Genomic DNA, 18,354 nt, shown 5'->3' on the forward strand with positions numbered 1-18,354 from the left:
CGAACTAAATGACCTTAGTGATAAAAAATTATTATTCTTTTGGGTCCTTATCTTTGAACAAATATTACAATATTTATCCTATATTAATAAAAAAATATAAAAAATATTGGATTCACCATATTCTTTAACTTCTAAAATATTTATCTGCTTTTAAAGATTATCAAATTGGGATATTTAAATGTCTTATATTTTTTTCAATTAGAAAAATAGGAGAACCCCATTTGGGCGGGATCACGATCTACACAACGCATATCCCAAATATTCTGTTCAAATAAATTAAATTTAAAGCTCAGATCTGAGATTTTATTTTATATTTTAATGAAAGAGCATAAGATTCTGAGAAATAACAACAAAACAAAACAGTAATCTAAAAATGTTCTTATCCGGGCCGCAAGGCGGCCACCAAAAAGTATACCTAAAAGTGATGCCTTTTTTCACCTTATATATTACTCCCTTTTCTATTTCCCTAAATTTCTGATCCAAATTGTAAACTTTGACTTTTTATTTTATTGACATCATCACAATCGATAGAGATCGTACTTATTTATTATCATATTGATTTTTTTACGTTAGATTCTTAAATTGGATTTAGTCATACGATTTGTTTTCGTAGATAATTTTTTCACATCACTCGACTCTAATATACAGTTTACCGGTGATCTTTGAATAACTTGATTTTCTTTTGTAGTTTATTTATCAATGCAGTCAAATCTGTTCGTATCTACCTTTTGTTGGAGTTTATTTGGTTAGATTATTTAACATTTTTTGGTTCTTGTGTGATATTAAGTGATTAGTTTATTGTGTTAACTATTATAGAAAAATATCCTTATTATGTGTTTAATTTATGAATATGATTGTAAACATTTATTGTAATTTGAATATTTTTTATTTTTAATAAAACTAATTATTTTTATAATAATAAAAAGAAGTTTAAGATTAAAATGAACAAAAAAGTCGTCGAGTATCAAAATAATAATCAGTACAATTTTAGGGGCTAAAATACTATTTAAACTTAATTTTTTTTAAATATTTAAAGAAAAAAGTGTGGATGGAGCAACCTCCAAAGTTCTAAATTTTGATGTTACAAATGCTATAAATTAAAAACATCAAATTTAACTTAATCATTAATGAATAAAATATTAATAATTGTAAAAAAAAAAAGTTAAGTCAATACGAAAAAGTTGGAAAATGAGACATTTTAGAATGATAGGTAGCAATGACGAATGATAGTCAAAGATAGGTGAAAGACGGTGTCTCTTTTGTGCCACTTGAGCACTTGCGGAAGTAGTAGTAGTGACATTGACATATAGCTCAAGCATGAATCGTGTGATATATAAACTTGAAAGAGACCAAGTCTCCCACTCCCTCGTCTATATCTTGTTCATCAACTATTAGGCTTGATCTAGGGAAATAGATAATATTTATGTTAGAGAATAATTTTATAAAATTTTAAGGACGAAAAAAATATTTTTTAATAAAAAATACATAAAAATATTTAAATTATATAAGAATTTAAAATTTTCAAGAACCACGGTCCCTATCTGCTCTTTTAATCCATCTCTAGTTTACCCACGTGCATTAGTTCCATGGATTTTTTTTTCTTCATTTGTTGCATAAACAATGCGAAAAGAAAATTTAGTAATCAAGTCCCTTAATCATGAAAGTTTGACAAATATTGCATTTCAAGAAAGGTGGCTGAAATGAGGAAGAATGTGGATTACTGGGTTGGGTACATTGGAAAAATATGAAATGAACTCCTATTCTTGCGAAAAGGGTACGTTGATTTTCAATTATTTCTTCTTTGGTCAAATTAACAAAATTGATTTTTTTGGGGGTTGTTTGAGGATGTAATTCGATCTTGTAGGAAAATGTCTATGTTGGAAAAGTGACATTAAAATTAAATTATATGTATGGGAATTTGAAAATTTTATTTAAATGTACTTTTTTCAAAAATTATTTAATAAAATTCTTTAAAGTTAATTCACGAAATAACATTTATTTATTTATTTTTGGATAATTTGAAAATTTTATTACCCAAAAGAAAGCAAAATCAATTGCTACAATCAACAAAATCACAGAAAAAAAACCAACAATACTCACCCACAAGGGGAGATACCCCAATCCCCACACAAATGGGAATTGACCAAATCTACATGAATAATACGCTTTTTACTAAATTGGACCCGAACTACTTCAATAATTTGACTCAAAACACTATTTGATGAGCGAGAGAGACTGAAAGACCTTCTTATTCCAATCAAGCCACACAAAGTATAAATGGGCACTCCACGCCACTCTCAAAATAGAAGAAATCCAATATGAGCTGGAGTTTAAAGCAAATTCTGAAGCTAAGGGCTGGAGCTTCATCTTTTCTGCCTTAGGTTTCCAAGAAAATTAATGACCTATGGAATGACATTCGAGTGAAAAATCCTAAAGTTCAGGCATTCACTGCTTTGGTTTCCTCTTCTAATTCCCAAGCACAGTCTCATTGCGTGGATGGCCTTCCTTGACAGACTTCCTACAAAAGAGAGACTGCACAAAATCAATATCGTTAAAGACTGCCAATGCACTCTTTGTGGTGGTGGTGGTATGGAAACCAGAAACCATTTATTTTTGGAGTGCCCGATTGCCACTGCATTATGGACTGAAATCTTCACCCTTAATGGTTTTCGATTTAGACACTTCACGTGGACTGCTCTCTTTTAATGGGCAGTGGCAACTTGGAAGGGTAAATCCCTTCTTACTTCAATTATGAAAATTTCTTCTAATGCTTTGATCTACATTATCTGGAAAGAAAGAAATAGGAGGCTTTTTCCAATCTCATGCATCTACTGTCGAGGCTATGTTTGGTGAGATCAAGGAAATTGTTGAGATCCAACTTAGGAGCAAGTTTTCACATAGATTAGACATTGTTAACACTACTCTTTGTAACCAATGGGGTATAGTCTAAGTTTGTTTTGATTAGCATTTTATTTTTTAAGGGTGATCCTTGTATTTCTGAACATTGATTGTATTTTGTAGCAGTTCACTGCTCCTTGGGTAATTAAATCAAATTATCCAAAAAAATAGAAGAAATCAAAGACTTACTCTTAAGGAGAGAAACAACCCAATTGAGCTCCTGATCCCAATCATGACATGTCGGTGCACATTACATAACCTTAGCATCTCTTCCCTAACCATCATAGAGAACGGGTAAGAGAAAAACAAGTGGTTCCGCGATTCCAACTGTCCACAGAACGCACACTGAAAATCAGCCACCAACCCCCAACGAATCAACCGATCCTTTGTTGAAAGCCTTCCCAAGATTGCAAGCCAAGCAATAATAGCATGTTTGGGAATAAGAAGGGGAAACCACACCTATGCCAACAAACAGTAGCATACATCGTCCGAACCTCATACCAAATCCATGTAGTGGTAATCAAACTCCAATCGGTCACACCCCCAAGCAACACAAAAGCCTCCTCTTTAACCTTAAGGTTTCGTCTCACACACCAACTACAGTACATTTTAGTGCTAACTTGCCATAAGGTAGCGCCCTTCAAAACATACACCGGAATCCATGTAACCCAGAAAGAACCTTAATGTACCAAAATATTCCGAATCAAAGAAAACAAGCAGGCTTTATTCTAAGTACAAAAATCCTTTAACCCAAGTACACCCTCTGATTTGCCATAACATCTATTTATGTTGTAAAGAATAAAGACATATCATATTAACTATATTTATTGGCAGTGGCCCAAATCATTAATACTGGAGTCTTTAGCTAAAATGCTGATTAAATATGTGAAGGGAAGAAGCTTGTTGCCTGAACATGATTGCTTATTCTACAAGTTTAATCTCCAAAATTTGTGAAATTTTTTAACCCCATTTGGATTAATCATCTGTATGGAATTATGAAAAGCTTATATCAATCAAAAAATCGCATGACAATCTGGTTTTGTTTGCAGCCAAATGCCATTTGTGGCATGCGTGCTGCTAATCACACTAATGATACATTTATGGAACTAACATGGAAGATAATTTTCCCAAGAGAATTTGGTGTACGAAAAGAAGCAACCGTAGAGTTCTCTATTATTAGAACAACGTACATGTGATAGAAAAATAGCTGGAAAAAAAAACCTGTTGGTGAACTAAAGAGATTTAGAGAGCTTAAACTATCAGCAACCATAAACTGTCCATTAGGATGATGATGACAACAATGGCGGTGCCTTTTCCGATTCTCCATTGTTTTCGTTCTCGCCTGACATCTCTTCTAAAGATTTCCCTTTTGATTCAGGCACCAAGAAAGTGAACAGGAAGCCCAAGGCATTGATTACACCTAATACAATAAGTGAATTCTTCACCAGAATACCTAGAGGATACCCTGCATCTGCCTTGGTTGGCCTTATCTTTATTCTGAGCCAAATACAAGAACCCGAATGCACCGAACTTTCCTGAAGCTGCTGATATACCATGGCAAGTGGACCTCAATCTTGCAGGAATCCAGCCGATGGCGCTAAAGATATCCTTTTGGGCCGTAGAATGCAATGTCCAGAAAGAACCAAGTGGTGGTTGTTCCAAGCAAGTGAAGTCCATGGCGTATAGCAAACTCCTTGGAAAACAAACCATAACTGGCTTTGTCCTGTTCCAATTGCGTATCCTTTTCTGGTTCAGCCTCGGTGTCCACCTGCAAAACCTTCGACATATCAGACGCGGCCTGTTTAATGTTCTTAGCAACGAGGGATGTGTAACGAGCGGTTTCCGGCATCTTCAGCCTCCAGTAGTAGGTAAGAGCTGCTTGGAGTGCACCGACCATCAAAATAATACGCCAAACGTAGTCTGCTACAGGAATGGTGGAGCCAACAGGGTCGACTTCATAAGGCGGGGCAGGAAACCATGCCTCGAACGCAGCCGATAAATAATAGCAAAAACACCACCTGCTAAAATACCAAAGCCTTGCATTGCAAACACTGCAGCAATGAAAGCTCCACGAGTCTTTTTGTTAGAATATTCGGACATGATGGTGGCAGAAAGCAGATGCTCACCACCAATTCCAAAGCCAAGCCAGAACCGGAAGAAGCAAAGGTTTGATATTACTGATTTCGGGTGACTGCCGAAAGAAAGAGTCGATGCAACAGAGCCTAACACCATGAGCATGAGAGTCATATTATATACCCTTTTTCGGCCTAGCTTATTACTCAGTCAACCGAAGAAGAGCTGGCCCGCTAGCATTCCGCAGAACGGTACACCGTTAACACATTGAAGGGCAAAGATCCAGGGCTCTTACCGCCATCGACGTGATAGTATATCTGGCCGAGCAATTTGGTTACGAGAGATATGCAGAAGAGATTATATGGATCAGTGAAGAAGCCCATCCCAGCTATGATGATTGCAGTGAAATGGTACCATTGTGTTTTACTTTAAGCATACACATATTTCAAATGTCGTGGCATTTCTAATAGCAGTAATATTCATTTTGCGTGAATCACAAAATCCCAGATATTTGGAAAACTTCACAAAGGATGAACATTATTATGAGAACGGCATTGCAACTAAGTCATTCATCTTATCTGCTTATCCTTGTTTAAAGTTTCCACTGAACAGATACACCAAAGGATGAATTAAGCAAACATATGGAATGGGTTTTGAGAAAAGCGTTCAACTCATAAGATATATGTGCTTCAACATTAAAATATCAAATCATACAATATAGTTTGGCTTATGTTGTGTCATTGAATAAATCAATAAAAGTAGGTCCATATAATCTTTAGTTGTAACATAAAGAAACTGAGAAATGTATACGAAATTTGGCGCCGGGGGGGGGGGGGTGTTTGAAGTTGTAGTGTCTGATGTGATTGTTTCCTCAATATCATATTAGATAGAGCACAACCAAATGCCTGGTAGACCCTTCTGCTACCTTCTGTTTCTTGGTCAAAACATTAGATTGAAGATCATGATGATGGCCCAAAATTAGAGGTGGCAAACGCGTAGTTTGGGTCAGGTCATTTTGAGCATTGACAACGTTCGGTTTAGGTTTAATTTGAGTCGAATATGGTTTAGATTTAATCGGATCGGATCAATATCAGATCAATTATTTTTTGGTTCGGGTCAATATTGAATCATTCGATTTTTAGGTCGAGTCAATATCAAATTTATCAGTTTTTGACCATATAAGTTGATTTTCGAGTCAGGTAAACCTTGGATCTTCAAGTCAATTCGGGTTGAGTTAGGTATGAGTACAATCGAGTATATATAAAATTATTGATATATTCGTATAAAAATGTATTTTTTGTTTGTTTGTCAATCTTATCATTTAGACTCAATTTCATTCGAATTCAATCATCATTTAGTGATGATAATTTAACTTGAACCCAACTTATAAGACGTGTTAGAGTTTGTGACTTTTTCGTATTGGTTTGATCTGAAAAATATATGATGTGACCTATTTAATTAAAAAAATAATTATAAATTTTATTATCAATTAAATTTTTTTACTAGATATTTGTATACACTTGGATACGTCTACCCCATTATAGGGTATTCTTTAATATAGAAATTTAAAATTTTATTTGCGAATCTGTGCGAGGCTTACCATATTACGATGTGACGATGGCTGACCCAAAATCGATCAAGACCTCCTCAGACGAGTATGCCTTCTCGTGTTGTCGAGGCCTCGTCCCGGTGTCCTACAGGTCACACAAATTATAGAAAATAAAGTTAAGTTGGGTGGAGATGGTATGTTTCCATTGTTCTCTACAAGGATTGGAAGAGGCATAGCATAACTCAGATGGATGAGGACCTGTTGTTTTAGTGCCCTTTTCTCCGTCGTATGTTGCACTCCAATAGTTGAGGTGCACCTCATGCGTACATCAAGTGATTCCAGGAGGGGACATCTTGGCCATACGTTGTGTGTGTAAGAAACAATGTCCTCGCTAGAAACAATGTCCTTGCTGATGGGCTTCTTCAATGTTTCTTGTTAGAGGCAGTGTATGCTTGACCTTGGAGGTCGTGAGTTCGTTCACTGAAATAGAAGTCTTGTTGATAATTGATTGAGGAAAATGTTTAGAAGAGTGATCAAATATATTATGAAAGGTTAGGAAGGATTTGTAATCCGTCCGACTATAGGCATGTCTGTGTAACTAACTCATTAATACAAATAGGTTTGAGGAGAGAATTTTTGGATGAATACGGGAAGTGAGACAGATTGCTTGAGGATAATCAGTTTGGAGGGTTCATCGTGATTGATACCTTTGGTTTGAAGTTGTTCACGTTTACTGTATCAATTATTGATTGAAACAAATGAGTTAAGTCGATTGTTGGCGATTCATCTTTTCTAACTTGAGAGAAAAGTTGCAACCAGTATTTATTCGAATGTAGACAGCTATTCAAGTTTACTGTCTCCATAAAAAGAGAGAGAACGAAGATTGAAGATGAAGATATCATATCCTTTTCTTGATCTTGGTTGAGAAGCTTAATAGTGACTTCTAATATGAATACCAATCGTATGGTTATTATGGTTGTCTGTAGCATGGCGTGCTTGATTAATATGATTATTTATCAAGATTAACATATTTATTGTTTATCATAGATTATATCAAAACATTATAATTTTTTTTATACGATATAATTTAAAAGTGTACTCCCGAAATATTCTCTGAAAATAGAGTATAGAGATCAACTTTGTGGAGGAAAGGTGGAAGAGGTACCACAAAATTCAATTGAAATTAAACTTCTAGAACGCGGCCTCCACATTATTGCTTCAAACTTGGCTCCCTTGAGCTGGCATAAGCATGCTAAAGCCATCTTGGTTTACATAAACAAAGGATAAATTTAGATTAAAAAAACAACCCTCTAGATTCGAATTAGAACCCTAAATTTGAGCACAATTTACTTTAAAGAGATCATATCCAAGCATCAATTAAGAAACTGTCTTTATTTTCATCTCATTAGAAAATTAAATAATTAAACGAAGGAAAACTAAAATGAAAGTTGCTTACCTTCTTTCTTTAATTGATTTTTGGGTGATTATAAGATAATATTTATTTTTAATTTTTTTTAGTCGTCAATAAAATACATACACCTCATAGATATAGTTACTCGAACTTAAAATTTTTATCAGAATAATATTTCTATTAACCATTAAAATCGTTTGATGAATTTTTTTAAAAAAAAAAATTATTAGTTATAAATTTGGTAGATTGTCGGCTTGTTTTTTAGTAACAGACAAGGGAAAGCAGAAGGTATCTTAAACAATATTTATCTCTTGTCTTTCTTTGTTTGTAATATCCAATGATATTTTAGGGAATCGATCTTCTTTTAGTTTATTATTTTCGAATAACTAAATTCAACTTGTTATGTTGAGTGTAGATTTTTTTTAAAAATAATTTAGATGTGTATTAAGTTTTTTTTAGTTATATTGATTAGCTAGTTAGTTTAATTTATTTTATTAGTTTTCCATGAAATACATATTATTTTATTATAATTTATGTCATGATTTGTTGACCAACAAAATACTATCATTTTCTTAAAGTTGTGTTGCGCCTGTATCACCAACATAATTCGATATTTACCATTGGATTCGTAATATGATGGCATTTGTCATTCTATCTCAAACCCAGAATTGAATTTGTTTGATAAATTGAAGGTATATTTTATACTCCCAAGTTAATTTTAATTCTGAAATTTAATAATTTTGATCATTTGTACGTTGTAAAGTGTTCAGTCCTCGAAGAATATAAATTGAAGTGGATGATAAAGGGGAGAGCACTTCATAGTGATTCCCCCACATGCTGCAATAATTGAAGCAGAATACGTAAAGATAATTTTATTTACATTTCTATTGATTTCTAAGTTTTGACTTCAGAAAGAAAATTGTACAAAGGAAAAGAAGAAGCAAAATCCGATAAGGATTAAATACGCACCAACAAAAAGTTGCAGACCTCCAGGATTTAATTACATCAAGAACGATTGGAAAGAAAGCAAGAGCCGAAGTTTCAGCAAGGAGAAATAGTGTCACATGAACTTAGCAGTTGCTCCAAGTAATCAGATCCTAAATCTTCCAACACAACCAAATTGTGTTGTTGCCTTGACTTGGCCGCCACTTGGTTTTGTTTGCCTTTGATTTTATTCTTCCTTCGCTTTCTCAAACAGTGCCTCTTCTTCAGAGCCACCACCGGAGAGCAACCTTCCTCGCATCCATACTTGATGTCCTCCAGCGATTCCCTCACCACTTCCACCGGGAAATTCAGAGTAGCCAATGACCCTCTCATCGAGAATGCCGCTTGGTCGTACGCGATCGCTGCCGCCTCAGCACTGTCGAATGTTCCCAGCCACACCCTAACGCCATTCCTCGTCGAGTCTCGAATCTCGGCCGCGTATTTCCCCCACGGCCTCTTCCTCACACCTCGGTAACTCTTTTCTTTCTTAGTACCATTTGTTTCTTCTTGTTTAGCATCCGAGGTGACCTCTTCTTCTTTGACGCTGTTGGTGGAGTTGGACTCCGATGACTCTTTGGGTCCTTCGGCAAATGAATCCATCCAATTCATTTCGACTTCGTCGGTGCCGTTGAAGCTGAAAATGAAAGGAATGGAGATATCGTAATTAAGAAGCTCGTCCCACCAACTGGACCCGAACGATGATTCTGGGGAGAATTCTGAAGTAGTTGAGTACTGGAACAAAGTGGGTTCCTCCATTTTTGTTGGGATTTCAAGTTCTTGCAAGAGTTTTCGATTTTTGAGGTTGTTGCTCTGTTTGTTGTTCTGTTTTGTGGCGAATGAGCAACTATGTTTTGGTCTTCGCAACATTTGAACTACTTTTAACCCTTTATATACCAGAGAGGAAGGGCAGATTTGAGCAATAATTTCTTTTCTCATTTTTATTTTAAAATTAAAATAAGGAAAATATGCACGTGAGTCAAAAGTGACGTACGGCGGCGGGGGTTGGACCCAAAATTGCGTAAGAGAGGATGTATCTGCCGTGTCAGCAGTCCACCACGGCTTCTTTTACCTACGTGGTAGCCATTTGTCAATACAAGTGGCACGGGATTTCCTGGTTTCACTTTTCAGGAAGAAGGTTTGAGAATGAGAAATAGAATCGACAGTTGGAGCTCATCTATGCAAACTGAATTAAAATTCACAATTAAAAAAAGTACCCAAACAGAATTTAATTGGTTAAAGTAATTAACATTTACCAGAATTTAATAATTGTATTTTTGTAATTATTCATTATTCTATGGGTATCAGAAAATAAGTTTTTTCTAAGTAGAACTATAATATATTTATTGGTTAAATAAAACATCATCAATAATATTTTGCCACATATATATGTGATAAATACATTAATGTTTATCATAAGCAAATTATAATAGTGATCGGTCAGTGACAACCTGAACAAGAACATGAACAATTAAGACAATGACATACAGAGATAGATCACTTGAATGTCTTAAAACATCAGACATGGAGAAAGAAAACCTGAAGAATATACGAGATAAACGAATAAAAAAATCCTCATTTAATCACAACCTTGTCCGACACATATATCCAAGAACCAATAGAATGTTAAATGCAAACGAACTGAGGAACCAAGTATCGGAAAAATAAGCAACCATGAAATCCTGAATAAGCATAGACAAAAAAGAAAATCAGTAGAAGAAAACTGCATCGAGAGTCCAAAAACACCGGTACCCATTATATCCTTTACTAGAAGAAAGGTAAAGAGAAAATATTTTTTTAAGTGCGTTAAGATATAACTGAAAATTAAAATCAAACAAGCGATTAAAGAAAAGAAAAACGACAGGGAAGTGGCTTGAAGAGACCACCGCCGATGCCCTTGATGAAAAACTTATGGTAATCGCTAAGGAATTGTGTAACAACAACAAAGATTTTTATGGTGTCCGACAACAAGTTAAATAAAATATATAGTCATGAATTTGAAATATCTATGAATATATGCACTTTAAATTTGTACTTTTTATACATTTTAATTATATAATCCTATCAAATTATAATTGATTAATACTTTATTATCATAACATATATAATGTAATAAAATATAAATTAAATTATAGATATTGATGAGCCATTTCCATAGAAAGAAAGAGAGGTGTCCAAAGTAGTAGATAGAATAATTTTGGAAATTAAACGCTTAATTATCCTTTATTGATTTAAAGGTTGGGAAAATTCGCTTCAAGATGCGTACAGATTCAAAATTAATGTCTTTAACTCGCTTTAAGTTTTGAAGAAGAAAAAGAACATCCAAATGATATCAGATTCTCATAGGGCCCTTATATATGAGAGTGGCCCTCATAATGTATAAATTTAATTCACGTTTTCATCATGTAAACTGCTTTTCTTCTTCTTTGCATGCAAATTAATTATCGCTTCCAAAATAATTAAAGCATCAATTACTTGTACAAGTCTGTTTTGGGGCATATTAACGGACAAAAGTTCACCAATCACTTATCCTATTAGATGTTGATTACATGTATCATTTTAAATGTTGATCATCGCTATTGTCAGTATCAACATATAATATTACACAACAAAACATTTTTTTTTACACTTTTTGAGAGTTGAATTTACTTCAACAAGTGATTATAATGTATAACGTTGTTAACAAGGGGGTAAATGAGGAGCTCATGTGAAAGGGGGCATGTTTTGGAGTGTTTTAAACGAATAAGGCAAAGCATAGTGACACCTCCATCCATGTCTAAGTCCTGTCGACATGTTAACATCAGCACGAACAGGATCTAAACAAGATTGAAAGCGATGTGCAGATGCCCATAATGTTTATACGTTATGAGTTGAAGTCACATTTTTCTTCATCAAGCTAGCCCTAATAACCTAACAAATAAGAGGAAAAAAACAGTGGTGGTTGAATCATCCGTAGCGGGTAATAAATAAGGCAGGAGGAGTGCTTTGGGTGGGGAGGAACTAGGAAGAATGAGTCTAGGTTCAGCCCCCATCTTGTTGAAGGAGTTGTGGATAAAATTGGTTGAATTTAGTAAGCACTACCAAAGAGGAAAGATAGGTATACGGTCTTTGTTTGATCGTGACCACTCTCAACAACCTTTATCTTAATTAATTAACTAATCATTTTGACCATTATATGTCTGGAATGCTACTCGGTCAAATTTCAGTTTTGATCACTCTATTATTATGTTCAGTTGAGAATTTCATCATTATATTTAAATTTGGCATAGTTTGACCCCTTCCTTTCGGAATAAATCAATTTCTACTCAACTTCTTTTTTTTCACATTAAAACCTGAACTTTATAAATTTTTCGTCTTAGTCTTTACGAGAGCATCACATCGTCAAACAAACTAAAAATGACCAAAATCTAAACTTAAGGGCTAATGCGAATAAAAAAGTCCTAAAACCACGTTGAGAAAAGTTGCTAAACTCAAGACTAAAAGTTGTTTTATCTCCTCTATTTTATAATATTATTAATTGGTCCAAGCGTTTAAAACCTTTAATTAGCAATTTTAGTTAAAATATTATTGTGGATTTTTTTCGTAAAAACATTACATCTTCTAACTCGTCATGTTACCAATTTTTAATGGGAACTTGTGTTTTGAAGAAATCAGACTAAAATGATTAATTATTTGCACTAATTACATACATTATAAAAAGAAACTTTAAGCATAGCATAGGGACTAAAACTAGAATTTGACCATAAGTGAAACTACAGTAATTTTGAATATAAAAAAAATCAAAACCTGTTTTTAGAAATTGCAATTAATTAAAGGGAAATGAACATTTATAAGCTAGGGTCAAATTTAGTCGATTGTATACTCTTGCATGAACTAGAATGATATTAAAGAGTTAAAATGTGATTAAGTAATTAAACATGGATTAAAAAGCATAACATTTGAAGACTTTTAAAGTAAACTAGTCCACTTTGTGATGTCAATCCGTGCTTCTGATTTTACCCCTCAAAAATTCACTTCAAAATGGGGACAATAAGACACCTAAGGAGCACATGTTAGCATAGTAAGTACTAAAATTATTGACTTTATACGTTTATAATAACAGTTTTTAGAGAGAAAAAAACAATGACCCTTGTAAAACTATCCTGATTAAACTCAAGTAATAATCTGTATTTATATTATCATGAGTGATTGAGTTTGATTTGAATTCAATTAACTTATTTTTAATAATTTAAAATATTAATATATCATATTTTGAATAATAAAATTAGACTGAATCAAACTAAACAACAGGTCTAAAGTCTAAAGTTGAAATTATTTTATAATCAATAGACCCTCTACATAGGGACGTCCCATCCTTCCTCCATTTATGGGAAGGGTACATGTTGCATTGGTTTCTACTTACTAGGAAACTTCCATCGCGTGACAAAGAGCGTGGAAAGCAATTAGGTCAATATGAACAGTACATTCGTACATTGACCATTTTAATTTGAATACAAAAATAATAAGACTTATTTAAAAATAAAAATAAAAACTATGAATAGGCCCCACAACTCCAGGAGTACATGGTCACTAATAATTACATAATTCTTATTTTAGTCCATCACTATTTCTTTATTAAGCCCTCAATCATGACCCGATTTCCTTTTATCTTTTGACTTATCCCCTTATTCTATATAGGGATGGGCATGAGTCAGGTTTTTAGTCCATCCGACTTGATCCGAGAACAAAGAGTTCTCCATCCCGACCTAATTTGATCCGACTAAAATAAGATTTCACTCGACTCGAACCCAACTCGATATATAACTTAAAAACTTGATTCGATTTGACCTTACCCAAAATAATAATAAAAATATTATTTATATTCAATAAAAATAGTGACTTAATTGAAAAAAATAATATATAGAGGGGTATTATTGTAATTATTCCTAAATATATAAAGTGAAATTATATATATTTTTGGGTCGGATCGGGTATTTTTCACCCTAAACCGGAACCTGACCCGAACATCACATTAAAAAAATCTGACCCGACCAGACCCGAACCTGATTTTTTTTAAAAAAAAACCCGATCGAGTCAGGTCGGAACCCGTCGGGTCACATACCCATACCTATTTCTACCCTCCTCCAATCAACTATCGTACATGTTTAGAGGATTGGCTTCCTATAGTTATTTTAAATGATTATTGCATTCTATAAATTATATATTTATACTTATTTGATTAAATAGTTTTATACAATTTTTTAAATTTTTTATCATTAATAAATTTTAAATAAAAATTGATAAATAATTTTTTTAATAAAGCGTAAGAAATATTAAAGATTAAGAGATATGTACTGAAAATAAAATATGTATAAGACTTTGATTATTTTAGATCATCCACTTGTATTTGAATATTTAAATTCGATTACAACAAATAAAGCAGACAATACAATTTTTTAAATAAAGACAAAATTAAATCCTATCTATTTATGTCGTTGTCAATAGTGAGAGAAATAGGAAAGGTTTCCTAATGGGGGGATATGGATGGTGACTTCATTGCGCTGCTGTCAAACATTCTTTATATCGACGCAAATCCTCTCAAGTTTTTAGGGTAAATTGTACTATATATCATTAAATTTTAGAACATATATAATTTTTATCACTTAATTTTTCTTCAATTATTACATTAAATGTTCGTTTTTCTTCGAGGTAAATATTGAACTGTTAAAGTTTAAATGGTGTGATGATATAAACATAAATTATTACACTTTTCAAAATGTTCTCATTTCACACCTCTTTCTTCTCATGGGATTAGCTTTTCACAAAACTCACTTAAAATTGATAAAAAATTCATTTATTCGATATATTAATACTTAGATCTCTTTCAATGAATATCCAATGAGGTTAGCTTTAAGGTGGGTTGTTCATCTTCTCAAAATAGTACTTCTCACTCTTCGGATTTTCGAACAAGCACTTTAAATCTCGTATCTAAGAAAGTCTTAAAACATCTAAAAATTGTATATATATATTTTTTTAAATTTGCATGAATATTGTGAAAAAATAATCCCATAAGAAGAATGAATAGCAAAATGTGAATGCTTTGGTATTAATTTTATCACGAAAGAAGATCGATGACATGCAGAGATTGACTGTCAACGACGAACAAAAAGTATAAAACTAAAATTCATGTCATTGTCTAGTTAGTGGTTTAACGATGAAGTGACATAATTAAATATAAAATTAAAATTCAATGTTATAATTGACAAAATAAAAAATTTAGCGGCATAAACAAGCCAACGTTCAAAATGGTATTTGATGTAGTCTACCCTAAAATTAAACCTAATACAGAAATGGAAAGAAGAAAGCGAAAGTGCACTTTCGGTTTCATATGGGGGCAATAAAAATTCCAACGCTGAAAGCGATCGGATGGTGATTTAATAGTAAAGTTAAAAGGATGGGGCCAGTCGGCTGGCCATGGAAACCATTTTCTCCCCTTTCATTTCAATCCAATTCATTTGGGAAAAGGTTCATGAACCAGGTGGGGGAGCTTATGCTTAGCTAATGAATCCATTCAAACAACAAGGTTTTGCATAACAAAATGTGATAGATCCTGACAGTAATTATTATTTAGTAATATAAAATTATGTTAACCCTATTCATCGTGCCCACATTCAGTGTTTCATTCTCCATTAAGTAACAACGCCCTCAACCTCTTTTGATTAATTAAAGATAATGATATCATAATCTACGTTTATTATTTATTAGCCTATTATGATACACAGCCTTTCCTTAATTTAAAAATGGGTGGTTTGCCCAAATATCTTTTAACAAATATTTTGTTTAAATAGGACGGATCCGTTGTCTTAAATTCCTCGTCAAGGGTTTGAAAGTCTTGAATTCCTCGTCAAGGGTCCAAAACTGACTATAATATGAGGAAAATAACATATGATTAAAATACAATTAATTGAAAATAATAGTGTTAATTAAAATGATGGTGGGGACAACCGAATCTAAATCAATCCCAGGGCCATGTCATTGGAGAGCAATATGGGGTAAATGCATTGCACAACTGGTTGGAGCAAGTAATTAAACTAATAAATTGATGTTTAGGACCAGTTTATTAGATTATATAATTGGAGAAACAAAAAGTGAGCATCACGAAGACGTTTTAATCTTTGTCTTTGGTCTTTGCCTTTCGGGTTTTGTTTTATTTATTTATTCGGTATTGCAACACTATCAGTGCTGCTTCCGGGAAGTTGTCGGAGAGAGATACCTCGTACAAATCTAAACATATTCAATATCGACGGTTACCGGAGGATAAATACGTGGATAAATTAAATATTATATTATTTTTAAAAAGAAATCACTAATTTTATTCAAAATAGAAAATATCCTAAATTATAATAAAGTTTTACAATCATAATCGTAAAGTAAACGCATAATTAGGACAATTTTCTATAATCATTGAAACAAAGCTAGCAACTTAAGATCACATAAGAACCATACAAGGAAAGATTAAAATCTAACCAAGAAAACTCGAATAAAGATATATACAAATAGATCTCATTGGCAATCGAACAACAAAAGGGGATCAAGCTACTGAAAGAACACCGAAAAACACCAAATCAGACTCAAAAAGCGTGAAAAACTATCAACGAACGCAAAACGGGTATCCAAATCTAATCACAAGGTCCAAAACATGGAAGATCGACAATATAACAGATAAGCGTCATCTTAATCAGTCATGACCTAATCAACCCTTAAAAAAAGATAAGTGAAAACAACGGCCGAAAAACATTTCAAAAGGCAAAGGAAAATATACCATAAAGGCAGAAGAAAATGTGTCATACAGTCAGACTTATTGAAATAAAAAACAAGAGAAAATAAAATGACAATGAATAACATTGACGGTCGGCAACTAACATTAAAGTTTGTGCCGCCGCCGATCAACAAAGACAAAAAGAAAAAGAGATGAATCACTTACTTAGAAGGAACAACTAAAAATGATATTGTTATTTCAATTAAATATTATTTTAGTTTTCTGATTGGTTTATCGTAATTACCAATTGAAATCAATTGAAATGAACGGGCTTTTTCTAATCAAAACGATTTGCCAAGGATTTAGTACCAAAGGTTTAGTTGTGTGTGAAAAGAATATTGAAGCAGCTTCAGGTTTGTGGTAGTTGGAGATTGAGAAAATAATGATTCTGTTTTAAATTGATGAAATTAATGTTTTGCATGTACAGCCAATAAAGCGTGGTATATTATATTATAAAATGCAATTTCTTCCTTCATCAAGCATAAATCAGGGATTTGCAGGTTCCATATCCAATGACCCATTTGCTTTCTTGGGTTCAGTTTTTATCATTTAAAGTGGTAATGGCAAAGCCTTAGCAATGGCTAATAGATTAAATACTTCAATAATGTAAATAATATTTCAATCCTTCAAATTAAAATCAAAACCTTTTTGTCTTTCTTTTCAACCAAACAAAGAAAATGGTAGCATGGTTTTGGATTTTGCAGCAGTCGAACAACATCAAGGAAAAAGGCACACAAACCAACGGCAAAAATGAATCCACTCAACATAGAGCCGCCACTTAAGAAACTCGTCACCAATAGCATCATGAAACTCCCCACCACTAGGCTTTCAGCAACAAAAAGAAAACATTACTACGGTCTCCTACTTGTTTCAGACATCCAAGTTTTGCTTTTTCCCTCCTCCCACGAAGTTTCCTCGCAACAACCAATTCCAACCGTCACTTATGACTCCGGTTTTCTCTCATAATAATAATCCATGTAATATTTATACATGTCTTCATTTTGTAAACTTTGTTGAAAAAACAAACCAACCAACGAATGGAAGCACATCAAGGAGGGAAGAACATAGGGAACAATAGGGAGGTTCGATACAGGGGGATTCGACGGAGACCGTGGGGGAAGTTTGCAGCGGAGATTCGCGATCCGACGAGGAATGGCGCGCGGTTGTGGCTTGGAACTTTCGAGACGGCCGAAGAAGCTGCAAGAGCCTATGACAGGGCCGCTTATGCTTTCCGGGGTCACTCGGCTATTCTCAACTTCCCGAACGAGTACCAATACCAGAATCCGACATTGCCTCCACCGTCTTCGGCTTCATCGTCTGCTAGAGGGCGTGGAGCTGAAGTTATTGAATTTGAGTGCCTGGACAACAAGTTGTTAGAGGATCTTCTTGAAACGCAAGAAGATAGGCAACCCTTATAGGAACAAATGAATTAAGTTTTTAGCAAGTTTTATTATACATATTTGATTAATTCAACTGTTTTTTTTTTTTACTGTAAGCAACTGGAATTCAATAACTTGATTCTGATTTTGCATTATTTTAAATCTCCATTGAATCATTACACAAAGTTGGGACCAAGAAAATTTCTCTGTTTACAAGGAATTATAGGATGTGAATAACCCTTTCGATTGCACAAATTACAAATTC

The 18,354-nt window shown here is 33.6% G+C and overlaps 2 protein-coding genes and 1 pseudogene across 2 annotated transcripts; 1 reads left to right on the top strand and 2 right to left on the bottom strand.

The window, feature by feature from the left end:
- Nucleotides 1–4,495: 4,495 nt before the first annotated feature.
- On the bottom strand, nucleotides 4,496–5,390 carry LOC120143617 (annotated as a pseudogene).
- Nucleotides 5,391–8,953: 3,563 nt separating this feature from the next.
- Nucleotides 8,954–9,764, bottom strand: LOC120143501 (ethylene-response factor C3-like). The gene has a single exon (XM_039157807.1). The coding sequence runs from the start codon at nucleotides 9,669–9,671 to the stop codon at nucleotides 8,973–8,975; it is 699 nt and encodes a 232-aa protein (XP_039013738.1). The 5' UTR covers nucleotides 9,672–9,764; the 3' UTR covers nucleotides 8,954–8,972.
- A 7,967-nt stretch (nucleotides 9,765–17,731) lies between these two features.
- LOC120143497 (ethylene-responsive transcription factor ERF098-like) lies at nucleotides 17,732–18,244 on the top strand. Its single transcript, XM_039157802.1, has one exon. It carries the CDS (start codon nucleotides 17,748–17,750, stop codon nucleotides 18,126–18,128), a length of 381 nt encoding a protein of 126 aa, XP_039013733.1. The 5' UTR covers nucleotides 17,732–17,747; the 3' UTR covers nucleotides 18,129–18,244.
- Nucleotides 18,245–18,354: the final 110 nt, after the last annotated feature.

This window comes from Hibiscus syriacus, unplaced genomic scaffold (assembly GCF_006381635.1).
Source record: "Hibiscus syriacus cultivar Baekdansim isolate YM2019G1 unplaced genomic scaffold, ASM638163v2 tig00110858_pilon, whole genome shotgun sequence".
Taxonomy (NCBI): domain Eukaryota; kingdom Viridiplantae; phylum Streptophyta; class Magnoliopsida; order Malvales; family Malvaceae; genus Hibiscus; species Hibiscus syriacus.